General features: G+C 37.5%; 1 protein-coding gene across 1 annotated transcript in view; it reads right to left on the bottom strand.

The window, feature by feature from the left end:
- Positions 1-395: 395 nt before the first annotated feature.
- Positions 396-12,257, bottom strand: part of zranb3 (zinc finger, RAN-binding domain containing 3) — a 114,185-nt gene continuing 102,323 nt past the window's right edge. Inside the window, exons 19-22 of the mRNA XM_059327838.1 lie at positions 8,819-8,977; positions 6,005-6,197; positions 1,921-2,052; positions 396-1,323 (exon numbers count right to left, since the gene is read on the bottom strand). Of these exons, the coding sequence (XP_059183821.1) occupies positions 1,225-1,323; positions 1,921-2,052; positions 6,005-6,197; positions 8,819-8,977 (583 nt within the window). The 3' untranslated portion in view covers positions 396-1,224. The remainder of the gene's footprint in view (positions 1,324-1,920; positions 2,053-6,004; positions 6,198-8,818; positions 8,978-12,257) is intronic.

The following is a 12,257-nucleotide window of genomic DNA, read 5'->3' as shown; positions in this document are numbered from 1 at the left end:
TTTGGGCTGCAGAGTGTTGCAGATTTTCTTGAACATTATCGGACTATTTGGTGCACAAAGCTCCAAAAAAACAACAGCAGTAAATGTTGCATGAACGAAAATGTGAATTAGTGAGTTCAGAGCGAATAAATGAAGCTAAGTATAAGGTACTTTGGTCACAGCAGAAAGCAGCACAGTGAAATAAATCTGTGTGATTCTTAAAATCTTAATCTCTAGTTTTGAGTCTTCATCACAGCATGATGTTTATTTTGTAAATTATGCTCCCATTTAGAGTAAAATAGATGATAAAGCAGTGATTTTGATTGACTAGTTGCTACCATGGTTTGCTCCGGGGTTTTTGTACCCTCTTGGACACTTTTGGCTCCAAAAAAAACAAGACTGCGACAGCCAGAAAAGCCAAAATCAAAGCTTTATAACGGTCGTCCACATTGGTAACACTTACTTCTTTGAAACAGTCTGGAGTGAATACTGTAGTTCCCAGGCTAAGCTGTTAAACTGTAGCCGTGTTTCCATGAAAGTTGAAGCCAAATTTTAGAAATGTTGCATTAAAGAAGATGTGAATTAGTGAGTTTCCATCAGAGCGAATAAACAAAGCTGCAGTAACGTACTTTGGTCAGCAGGTGGCAGTGTAATGTGGTGCTGTAGGCTAATCCGCCAGTAAACAGGAGAAGTAGAAGAGAGAAAACAACAACAAAAGAGAAAATGGAGAGGAGACATCAGGAATTGGATTCAACTGGACAACTTCTACTTGTTCTTTCATGTCAGAGGAAACAGCTGATCAGTCATGGGAGTTAAACGTCAGATTTTATTCAGAAAAAGTGTTTCCATCTCCTGTTTAGCACATTTTTAAAAAAAACAAAAAACGCCTCCAGTGAGCGTAAAAACTTTTATGTGCAAGTTTTATCAAATTTTGGTGTTTGCATCAAGCAAAACGTGCAAAAAGATGAATTGACTCATGTCTCTTTGCAGAAATCACGACCCAGTTACTGAAGATAATGCACCGACTTTATGATGAGGAGTTTCGTGCACTAGAAGGAAAATAATTTGTGCATGAAACTGCTCAAAAAAGCTCAGAGAAGGCCAACTTATACTAGAACTATCTAGACTGATAATTAGAGTGTAGGAGTTGTGTTTTTGGGGTGAACTGACACTTTAAATGCATGTTTTGTTGGCTTCGACACTGTGATTGGAGCAGAGCTATCCTACCCTTACTAAAGCTTCATTTCACTTCCTGACGAGGAACCTGCTGATGTCTGACGCCACCTTGGACGCGGCGGCGCTCTTCCTCCTCTGGCTCCGCTCTTTGGCTTGCTGAGCCGTCCTCTGTGAAGAGGAGAGAGAAGAGAGGGAAAAAAAAAACATGATGTAAGAGGTTAAATCTGCAGTCGGGAGCTGAAGAGAAAAGTGAGATCGATATATCGAGCATCTCTAGATTAAAGTGTCTGAGTGGTGGCATAAACAGCGAGAGGATCCCCTTATCGGGACGAGCAGCTCTCCACATCACTTTAAACACGTCTTCCTTCCACGCTGACTCCCACTCGGACAAAAATGAGCTCCGGCGTGAAGGTAAAGCACATTTTCGGGCACAATGAGAGCTCTATTTTATGTGTTTTTTAAGAATCTGCTATTATGAAATATCGACTCAAGAAGCTGAATGTTCCCGAGGCAACAAATGCAATATATCAATATGTCATACAGGCACGTCATGTGATACTATTACAGGCAATATATATCTGTGTGAGGGATGGTGTGACTTTTGATCAATGTGTTTGACCATGTATTGCATTACTGCCATCACACATGATGCTCAACATGAGTGATGAGGCTTTCTTTATAAAGAGAGAGGTGCGTCCAGCGTGCACCTTAACTCTTAGACAAATTGCTTTCCCCCCTCGAGCCCTGCAGAGCGTGCACACGTACGTTTTTGTGGCAGACGGTGCAGAGCGTCTGCAGGTTGTCCAGAGAGCACTGTCCTCCTCCGCTGTACACCGGACGGATGTGGTCGACCTGCCAGAAGTCTCCTTCCACCGGAGCACGGATCATCTCATTCAGCTGCAACAGACACACACACACACACACACACACAGAAACACAGGATGATCAGAGCAGCCCTGGATCTTTCCCCACACTGCTGCAAATTGCCAAAAACAAGCTGTGATTGCTCTGCCCTCACAAACCATCCATCTATGCTGCAGTTCATTTTTTTCCTCGTGACGTCTTTAGTGAAGCTCAGTCTCTCTCTGAGTGACCTCAAATGTTATTTTAAACCACACACACACACTTGTATTAAACAAATCCGTGCACAATAAAAGAGGACAAAAACAAATAAGTCTGGAGGAGTATGCATGACAGCGACACACTTAACTGGCAGAAATCTGTGTCTTTTTAGGTCAAGTTGTGCCTCTTTTTTGGTCATTTTAGATATTTTTTGGTCATTTTACATCCTTTTTGGTCAATTTGTGTCTTTTTTGGTCATTTTACATCTTTTTTGGTCAAGTTGTGCCTCTTTTTTGGTCTTTTTACGTCTATTTTGGTCATTTTACATATTTTTTGGTCAATTTGTGTCTTTCTATTGGTCAAGTTGTGCCTTTTTTGTCTTTTTATGTCTATTTTGGTCATTTTACGTATTTTTGGGTCAATCTGTGTCTTTTTTGGTCATTTTTAGTCAGTTTTTCATCAAATAAACAAGGCTGCAGTAACGTCCTTTGGTCAGCAGGTGGCAGTGTAATGTGTCGCTGGAGGCTAATCTGTCAGTAAACAGGAGAAGTAGAAGAGAGAAAACAACAACAAAAAGAGAAAATTAAGAGAAGTCTTCAGGAATTAGATTCAACTGCACAAATCAAGTGAGCGTTGAAGCTTTTATGTGCAAGTTTGATCAAATTTTGGTGTTTGCATCAAACGAAACGTGCAGAAAGATTTGTTGACTCGTGTCTCTTTGCAGAAATCACAACCTAGTTACTGAAGATAATACATCAACTTTATTATGAGGACTTTCCTGCACGTAACTACACTAGAAATAAGAACAGCCCTGGATCTTTCCCCACACTGCTGCAAATTGCCAAAAACAGGCTGTGATTGCTCTGCCCTCACAAACCATCCATCTATGCTGCAGTTCATTTTTTTCCTCGTGACGTCTTTAGTGAAGCTCAGTCTCTCTCCGAGTGACCTAAAATGTTATTTTACACCACACACACACTCGTATTAAACAAATCTGTACACCGCAGGGGCACTGCTGCACAATAAAAGAGGATAAAAACAAATAAGTCTGGAGGAGTATGCACGACAGCGATGCACATAACTGGCAGAAATCTACAACAGGAAATAATGAGAGAAAAAAGGCTGCTGATAGAGGCAGAACAGCTCAGATTAATGTAAGCCTGCATGCTCTGGAGCAAAAGACCACTTGATGAAAACAATAATTGCACCAAATCGATGAGGGTGAACTCTGACTTCCTACCATCCGTCTCCATCTGATGCCTCAGGTACAGACGGATAAACCAGTGAAATGTTAATGGTAATGGCCCAGATAATGGGCAGAGACTCCGCCTGACAGAGAAACGAGGTTAAATAAACCACAGGGAATAACTCGCTGCACAACCATACATTCCTCTAACTGCCATACTAAAGTTTGAAGCTGTATAATAACTTTACAGCTCTAAAATAACCAGTGATTTCAACTTTAGGAACAGTACATGCATCCCTACGCAACTATAAAATGTAATTTAGGGAGGTCTAAGGGTGCTGCCCCCTCTCCTGAGAAGAAAAGGCTCAGCTTTTATGAACAAAATGCTGCACGGTACAACACAATACTAAAGGTGTCCCACTAGGATCAATATTAGGGCCCTGCTATTTTCTCTGAAATTACACTAACAACTGGAATGTTCACTCCTGTGCTGACGATACCTTTTTTGTGGACGTTCTTACTCTAATCCTCATTTGTAAGACTGAATTCTTACACCAGAATACAGCTTGTTTCTCCTTTTAAAGAAGAAAAACATAATAAAGCCCACTGTACTACTTACACTGGATAATGGAGATATACTGTTATACTCTATACTCTTTTACTACTATTTGAAGACAAAATATTGACTGTAATTCATATAGAACATTGTGCTGCAATAGAATGATGACTTTTCGTCAATTTAGGGGAAATCTAATAAATATAGTCGTTTGTTTTGCATGTTGTATTTCCACTTAATAAGACAAGATAGAAATAGAGAAAAATAGCTCAAAACCTTAACATTGACCAGTGCAATGGTGATGTCGCTGTAATTTTAATGTTTTTTTTTGCCCATATCTCATCTTAAATGTTTTCAGAAATATGATTTAGTGACTGAAAAACAGCTTCTTGTACATGCAATACCTAAACTTTCAATGTGTGCAATACACTCACTACCTTATCCTTCTTATTTCATTTATTTATTCATTTATTACAACTTCAACCGCACTTGTTCTGTTCTAAGTGTCTTATTTTTGTTGTTTTTATCTGTTAATTCTTGTTTTTCATCTGTTTATTCTTGTTTTTTATCTGTTTATTCTTGTTTTTTATCTGTTTATACTCGTTTTCTATCTGTTTATTCGTTTTTTACCTGTTTATACTCGTTTTTGATCTTTTTATTCTTGCTTTTCCCTCATGCACCTTCAGCTGTACAGGTGTCTGTACAATAACAATAAAGGCTATCTTATCTTATCTTATCTATTATTCCACATTAATACACATTTTTGCTCATTATTCTGCAGATGCCAGGATAATTAAATGCTTTTTGCATGTTTGCTTGTTAAATAACTTCATTGATTTAATGCTCACCTGAATAGTTTTTGCTTAAATTTCAGTTAATGAGCGAGCTGTTGTCAGTCAGACTGACCTAAATAACGACCAGATCTAAATAAAGCTATTGATTTATATATTTATCTTTATTTATCTAACCAACCACACACAGACAGACTGAAACAGCGTTTATCCAGAGTTAATAAGTCGACCAGAGCTGTGTCTCTGCAGGACTGGATCACTGAGGAAACACAAGGAAAAGACAGAAATAGAACAAAAGGGAATTAAAAAGAGAGAGAAGAGGAGGAGCGAGAGATGATTGAGAGAATTAGAAAGAGAAAAGAGAGAAGCCTGGTGGGAAGAGTTCAGGGCCAGAAATCCATTTTGCTGCTTTGAGTGCTACTCTGTCGACATTAAGGCAGCGAGCTGGAATTGATCCCCACAGATTTAAAGAACAGGCCTGCACACGGGGGCAGAGTTCACGTCTCTTCTTACACACACACACTCCTGCACACACACACACATGCACACACACACACACACACAAACACACACACTCTCTTCAGTCAATTGAACCTGCTTTTGTGCCAAATCTGAGCACCTTACTACACACTAAACATGCTCCCAGGCACCTCCAAAATACCAACACACACATACTCACACCTACAAAAAGAGACCCTAAGGTACATATAAAGACCCGTACACACACACACACACACACACACACACACACACCAGAACCCCCAGTATGAACCAAAGAATGAGCCTATAATCTTGAGGCTCCTCCACCGCTGTGGCGTCTTATCATGTGGCTGAGTTTGTTTCCTCTAAAGCTCGCTGCATCGATCGGCGCTGATGCTGCTGCCGGCGGCACTAGGAAAGAGTGTGTGTGTGTGTGTGTGTGTGTGTGTGTGAGAAGGAGAGAGGAGGGGGGGCAGGCTTTGCAGGATAACAGCCAACCAAATCAAACAGGCTTACTGGTCGAGGCCTGGCACTGGGAGAAAAAATCAATGGGCCCAGCAATCCATTTACTGGGAGCTGGCCCCTTGGAGTGCAGATCAACCTGTGTGTGTGTGTGTGTGTGTGTGTGTGTGTGTAGGTGGGGAGCTTTTATTTTTGCACAAACACAGAGAAGAAACGGCTCTCCTTGTCCGTTGTGAAGCTCCCATCAGGAGACGGATGTTGTTTTTCTATCTCTAAACATCTTTATGATGTTATATAAAAACCTCCTCCCACCTGTTTGAGTGACAGCTGGGCCAGCCAGGTGTTCTCCAGCATGTCCTTGCGCTGGGGGGGCGGGGCGTCGCGCACCTTGAGGAACAGGTCGTGGGCGTGGAGGCCGCAGTGCTGGCAGACGCCCTGCTCCGCCTCCAGGACCCGGGAGCGCATGAAGGACTGGCTGGAGCGCAGCTGGAACTCCTCCTGGCACCTGAGGGGGCGGGACATAATAAATCATCGTTTAGAGTCACAGCTGACGTCTTTATTATTCACAGGAAACTGGAGGAAACTACAGATACAGACAATAAATGTAAAGCTGCGAAACGGAAAGATGAACAACCAGCGAGATCTCAGAGATTAATGAGATGAATTATTTTATGATGTTTATGGAAACAGAATTTTACTCATTTATCGTCGCTGCTTTCTGCTCTGCTTTGTTTTTCCTAATTATGGAACTTTTATTTTTTCATTTATTTTTGTTTGTTTTTTGGTCTTTTTATTAATCTGGATTTTTTGTTCTTGCTTTTCTTTTGTTTTACAATATTTCTGAGTTTTATTTTAGATTATTTGCACTCTTTTAATTTATTCCTCTTTTATTTATTTATTTTTCTTCTTTTTCTTTTGTTTTATAGTATTTGTTTTTTTTTCAATTATCTGCACTCTTTTCATTTACTTTTTTTTAATGAATTAATTAATTTATGCATTTATTTTTCTTCTTGTTCTTTTGTTTTATATTATTTTTTATTCTCTGCACTCCTTTCATGTACTTTTTATTTAGTTATGTATTTATATTTTCTTCTTTTTTTGTTTTTCAGAATTTTAGTTTAATATTTTTGATTCTCTGCACTCTTTTCATTCCCATCTCTTTATTAATTTATGTATTTTTTCTTTTCAAATAAAAAATAAGAAATACATTTAATAATCTAAATCAATTCGTTAATTATTGTACATTTTTTATTTTTTAAATAGTATTATTAAATATTTCATAATAAACTATAAAAAATGTAATGATAATAATAAGTAAAAAACATACAAATAATATATATATATATACATAAAAATAATAAATTACCACATGCAATAAAAATATAAATAAATAAATAAATAAAGAGCATACACCAGGGATTTTTCTCTCTACTTGTCGATCTGTATTGTCACATTGTTTGTTGTTATGCTATAAACACAGTGAATATCATATAGAATGAGTATCTGTGGCTGTGATTGAGCTGAGGAAGCTCAGTGAAATCACATCCAGGTGTTCAGGCTGAAGGAGCTCACCTTGACTCTCCGACCTGAACCGGCTCTTTAAAAGCACACACGGAAATTGAATTTCCTCTTTAAATGGGCGCTGAGACTAAAGGCACAGAGAGAGATATTTTCTTCAGTCGGCGGGTTTATTCAGAAGGAAAGCTGCAGCGTCTGACTCAGGGACGGCAAGGAATTCTCAAATTTTAACCCTTTAGTGCTGCAGACAGGAGAAGAGCTGAAGAATCCGGTGGTTTTATATCTCTCAAAAGGGTCCCTTGACCTCTGACCTCAAGACATCTGAATGAAAATGTGCAATTTGAATTTTCTGCCTAAGACCGAAGACTCAATGAATCCAGTTTTATTCATGTGTGGTGATGTTTAGCAGCATTTCACTGCAGCAGGAACATTTTTTAAATGTGACCTCAGTGTTTAAAAAGAGCTGCTGTGACCTCGAGGATAATCACAGCCTCATGAAACTTTACAACCACAAACTAGAGATCTGGAGCATTCAGAGGGTGTGCAGCTTCCTTATATACTGACAATAATAATAACAATAATAACTTTAATTCTATAGCACCTACAGCAGAGATAAGGTGCAAGAAAACAGCTCTTACACAAAAACGAAAAGTAATTAAGTAATGCATTTATTTTTCACAGTATTTTTGTTTATTATTTTTTATTCTTTGCACTCTTTTATGTATTTTTTTTAATTTATTTATGCATCTATTTATTCATTTATATCTTTTTTCTTTTGTTTTACAGTATTTTTGATTCTCTGCACTCTTCATTTCTTATTTTTTCCAATAAAAAAAAGAGATTAAGAAATGCATTTGATGATTTAAATCAATTTAGTAGTTAATTAGTTGCATGGATTTTTTCTCTGGTGTTCCTCAAAACCTCGGTGTCTTCTTGTGATATTTTGGAGGAATATTTAACCAATTTTTCTAACATTAACTGCTGCAACAACTTATGAGAAATTGAGCGTGAAAACAGCTTTTTTATACTCATATCTTAATATTCCAACCCTTAGACACTGCCATTATTTTAATTCATGCAGATTCATCTTCAGATCTTCAGTTCTATGTTGCATCTCCAGTTGACCTACTGTCTCCCCCTGATTTCACCCCTACCCTTCTAAATAATGTGGCGAACCTCTCAGCAGTTTCTTAAGAATCTAATCTGTATCTGTGTTTAAATGCAGTGATCTAACATGAGAATCTGAGGAAAAGGATCATTATAAATATATATATGAGTTGCAGTCTAGTCTGGGAGCTTCAGTCTATAAACAGAACTCCTTTTAGTCAGTAGGATGGAGTCAACATTATAGTTTTTGAGTTTGTTTTGCACAAAAACTCTGAAAGCTCGCCGTGTGATTGATTTTGCAGGTGCCAGATGGGTGGGCTTTGGCACCGAGGACAAGTGGTGCCGGAAAGTTGAAGCAATCAAAGACACAAACTATTTCAAAGTTAAATTAACATGCTTTTCTTTGACAGACAGCAGTAAGCCCCTCCCATCTGGAGCTGCAGGCAGGGAATGCTCAGATTTACATGCATCTGCTGTTTTGGTGCAGACGTCCTGTTGTACCTGTGGCTGCAGAAGCGAGTGTCCCAGGCTCCTCCGGTGGCGGAGCAGGCCTTCTGGCAGGACAGACACAGGGGGACACCCTCACTGTCCACGGCCTGCAGGAAGCCTGACTCTGAGGACGTCTGCTCCTCCGACGTCTCAGCGGACTCCTGGTCCCGGCTGCAGAGACACAGAGAGAGAAATCTGTGACATTAACGCAGAAGAGCTGCAGTAATGAGCATCAGGATAAAATAAGTGGTGCAGAAACAACATCTACAGGAAATATAAGAAGGTGAGAAAACAATGAGGCAGAGGAAAAATGTGAGGTGTGAATCAGAAAACATCTAGACTGCTTCTAATAAAATCAAGAAATTAATTTGATGATTTATGAGATGATAAAAAATACAGTATACACACTAAGAGTGTGGCATTAAATATGTTAAGGCAAAACAATGATTAGACACCTAAAATGTCATTTTATTCCACAAAAATTCACAATGCACATTAAATCAGCGATTTTATTATTATTTATTGGCAGACAGATATTAATGATATATATATATATATATATATATATATATATAATTAAAATTATATATATATATATATAATTAAAATTATATATATATATATATATCAGATAATATGTTGTATTTAAATAAACAAAACATTTTAAATTACAATAAAATAAAAAAATAAAAAATGCATAATGCACATTATTGAGACGATTTAAATCAGCGTTTTAATTATAAGTATTATTATTATTTAATTGGCACCCAGAAAAAAAAAGATTTAAAAAAAAAAAAAAAAATACAATAAAATAAAAAATAATGTTTCTTTCTCCATGTTGATCTTTAAATCCTCGTATGCCCATTTGAATTACTTAAAATAAGTAAGTAAATAAAAAATGTAAAATAGGTTGAAGGAATTTCAATGTTGCAAATGAAATAAACATAAAAGACATGTTCATTTTCTCCTAATTTGTTGCTTTTAACCAGCAGAGGGCACTACTTGTGACTTTATTTGCATTAGTAGCTGAATAAAGGCGTGAAAACACGGCTAGTGCACAAGAAGATTTTTCTGCATGAAAATGTCGCCATATATGGCGAATTCAGTTTATTGGAAGAAATGATCTTAATTTATTATATTTATACTGTTTTTTGTTGTGCATCGTTTATACCAGACCTCACATATATGCAAATGAGGCATTAAATATGCACACATTTGCAAATATTTGCCGGACAAAAATCTGAAATCTGTTTTAATTTGTTCATATATTAGATTCAAAGTTTTTGCAGAAGGAAATTGTGATATCTCCATGTTTTTATGAACAAAATGTTGAATAAATCAGGCTATGAATGATTGAATCAGAAATGTAAAAGTAAAGAAAATATATTTTTTAACCAGTTTGTTTTTTTGGAGAATTGAAGGAATTTAAGTTACATGATGAAATGTGAACTTCTCTCTCTGGCTAAATACTTGACATGAAACTGAATAATTCAGTCTAAAGCGGTCTATGCCTGTGTGAGATAATGAAAGAAACACTTAACCGCTGTTAATTAAATGGATTCCATCTATGTATTATTCCTGTGTGTTGGATTGAGGTGGCGTGGCTGCTGCAGATTTTTAGCCCTTTGTGCAGGAAACTTTAAAGAGGCGCTACCTTGACCCGCGTCCGTCTCTAAGCAGCTCGCTCCTTTCATCACGGCTCGATATGAATCATGTCATTTAGAAATCTTCCCTTCTTTGTGTGCTGCAGATGCAACGTGGCTGGACATATGGCGCGTGTGTGGGAAACGTCTGCATACTGTGTGTATATACTGATGCATCTGCAGGACATTTCTCTCTGTGCATGTGCACGCCTGTCCTTTTGGCAGAGGACGGCGAGTCTGGGCGCGTGCCATGTTGTCCCAGCAGGGTGCTAGAGCCACGATGGAGAGGACAGATGGACTAAATTCTCTTTCCCCACGGTTTACAATTCAGACAGACAGAGAGAGGAACAAAGAGCCAGAGAAGACACAGCACTACAGAGTGAGATTTAATCATTGAAATGGAGAAGAAGAGAAAAAAAAACTCTCTAAAATAAAAAAAAAGGAGGCTTGCTGCTTCAAAAGTTGAGAAGATACCAAAAAAATTACCAAGAGACGAACGCTGTGCCAGCAACATCTAGTGGATGAAAGCGAGACGGAAATAGACTTTTACTGGTGAAAACATGGTGCTGTGAAGAGAAATGTAACCCAGAAATACATCTAGCAGGCTTAGCATTCATAAAAGTTATTAAAATACTTAACATTTAGGTTATTTTGTGCAGAAAGCAGGCGAGTGTGTTGGTCACAGCGTGAGCAAAAATCGTGCTGCAAACCCCAGAAATCACGCAACACGCCTTCAGCAAACGGCACACAGCCGGCTAGTGTTTACCGCCGAGCTGATCTCTGACGCTTCGTACCAAAGAAACAACAGCACGAGAGAGAGGAGCAACATCTGATGCTGCAGAGTCGAGCTGTCGATCAGAGGAGGAAGATTTAAAATCACTGACGGATAAAAATCAAATCAGACACGACGGAGAATAGGGTCATTTTTAAAACTTCTAGATATCACCATGAAACTTCCACAGTTTGTTATTAACATTAAGACAAGATTTTTTTGCATTACAAGTTGGCTTACATTTTATGTTTAGATATGCAAATGATGCATTAAATATGCACACATTTGCATATATTTGCCGGACAAAAATCTGAAGATATTGTTTTATTTTGTTCATATATTAGATTCAAAGTTTTTGCAGAAGGAAATTGTGATATCTCCTTATTATCACAGGAAATACTGTCAGAAGCAATAAAAAAAAAAAATGTTTTTATGAACAAAATGTTGAATAATTCAGGGTATGAATGATTGAATCTAGTTTCGAATAAAACTGGTCAGTTTGGTGTCTGTAAGTGGAGCTGAAGTTGAGATTTATGAGAAAAAACTAATTTTGAGGAAACTGTCTTGAAAGATTTCATACATTCTTAATGGAAATGGACAAAATATTTACTGTAATTCATCTAGAACATGTAAAACACCTAATATTGTGCAGGAGAGTGGGAGAAATTTAGGAGAAATCTATTAAATATAGTCAAATATACACAGAAATGATTGTTTTGGATGTTTTCTTTCCACTATTCTGAAAGGAGATGAAGATGTTATGGGAGAAAAACAGCTCAAGTCATTAGCGGACAAAAATGTCCCATTAAAAATGTCTTGTTCAGCATTCGGTTGGTATAAAAAAAAAACCTGTCCAGTTTCTCCAGTGAAAGATCTAAAAATCTAAAATTACCAAAAGACACAACATTACCAAAAGAAGACACAAAAAATTACCAAAAAGACACGTAATTACCAAAAAAATATCAAAAATGACAAAAAAGACCAAAAATGACCAAACAAAAGACCAAAAATACCAAAAATTACCAAAAAAAAGACC

Source organism: Centropristis striata, chromosome 24 (assembly GCF_030273125.1).
Source record: "Centropristis striata isolate RG_2023a ecotype Rhode Island chromosome 24, C.striata_1.0, whole genome shotgun sequence".
In the NCBI taxonomy this organism is placed as follows: Eukaryota; Metazoa; Chordata; class Actinopteri; order Perciformes; family Serranidae; genus Centropristis; species Centropristis striata.
Note: the sequence above shows the minus strand (reverse complement) of the source record. Positions and strands in the feature narration are given on the sequence as shown.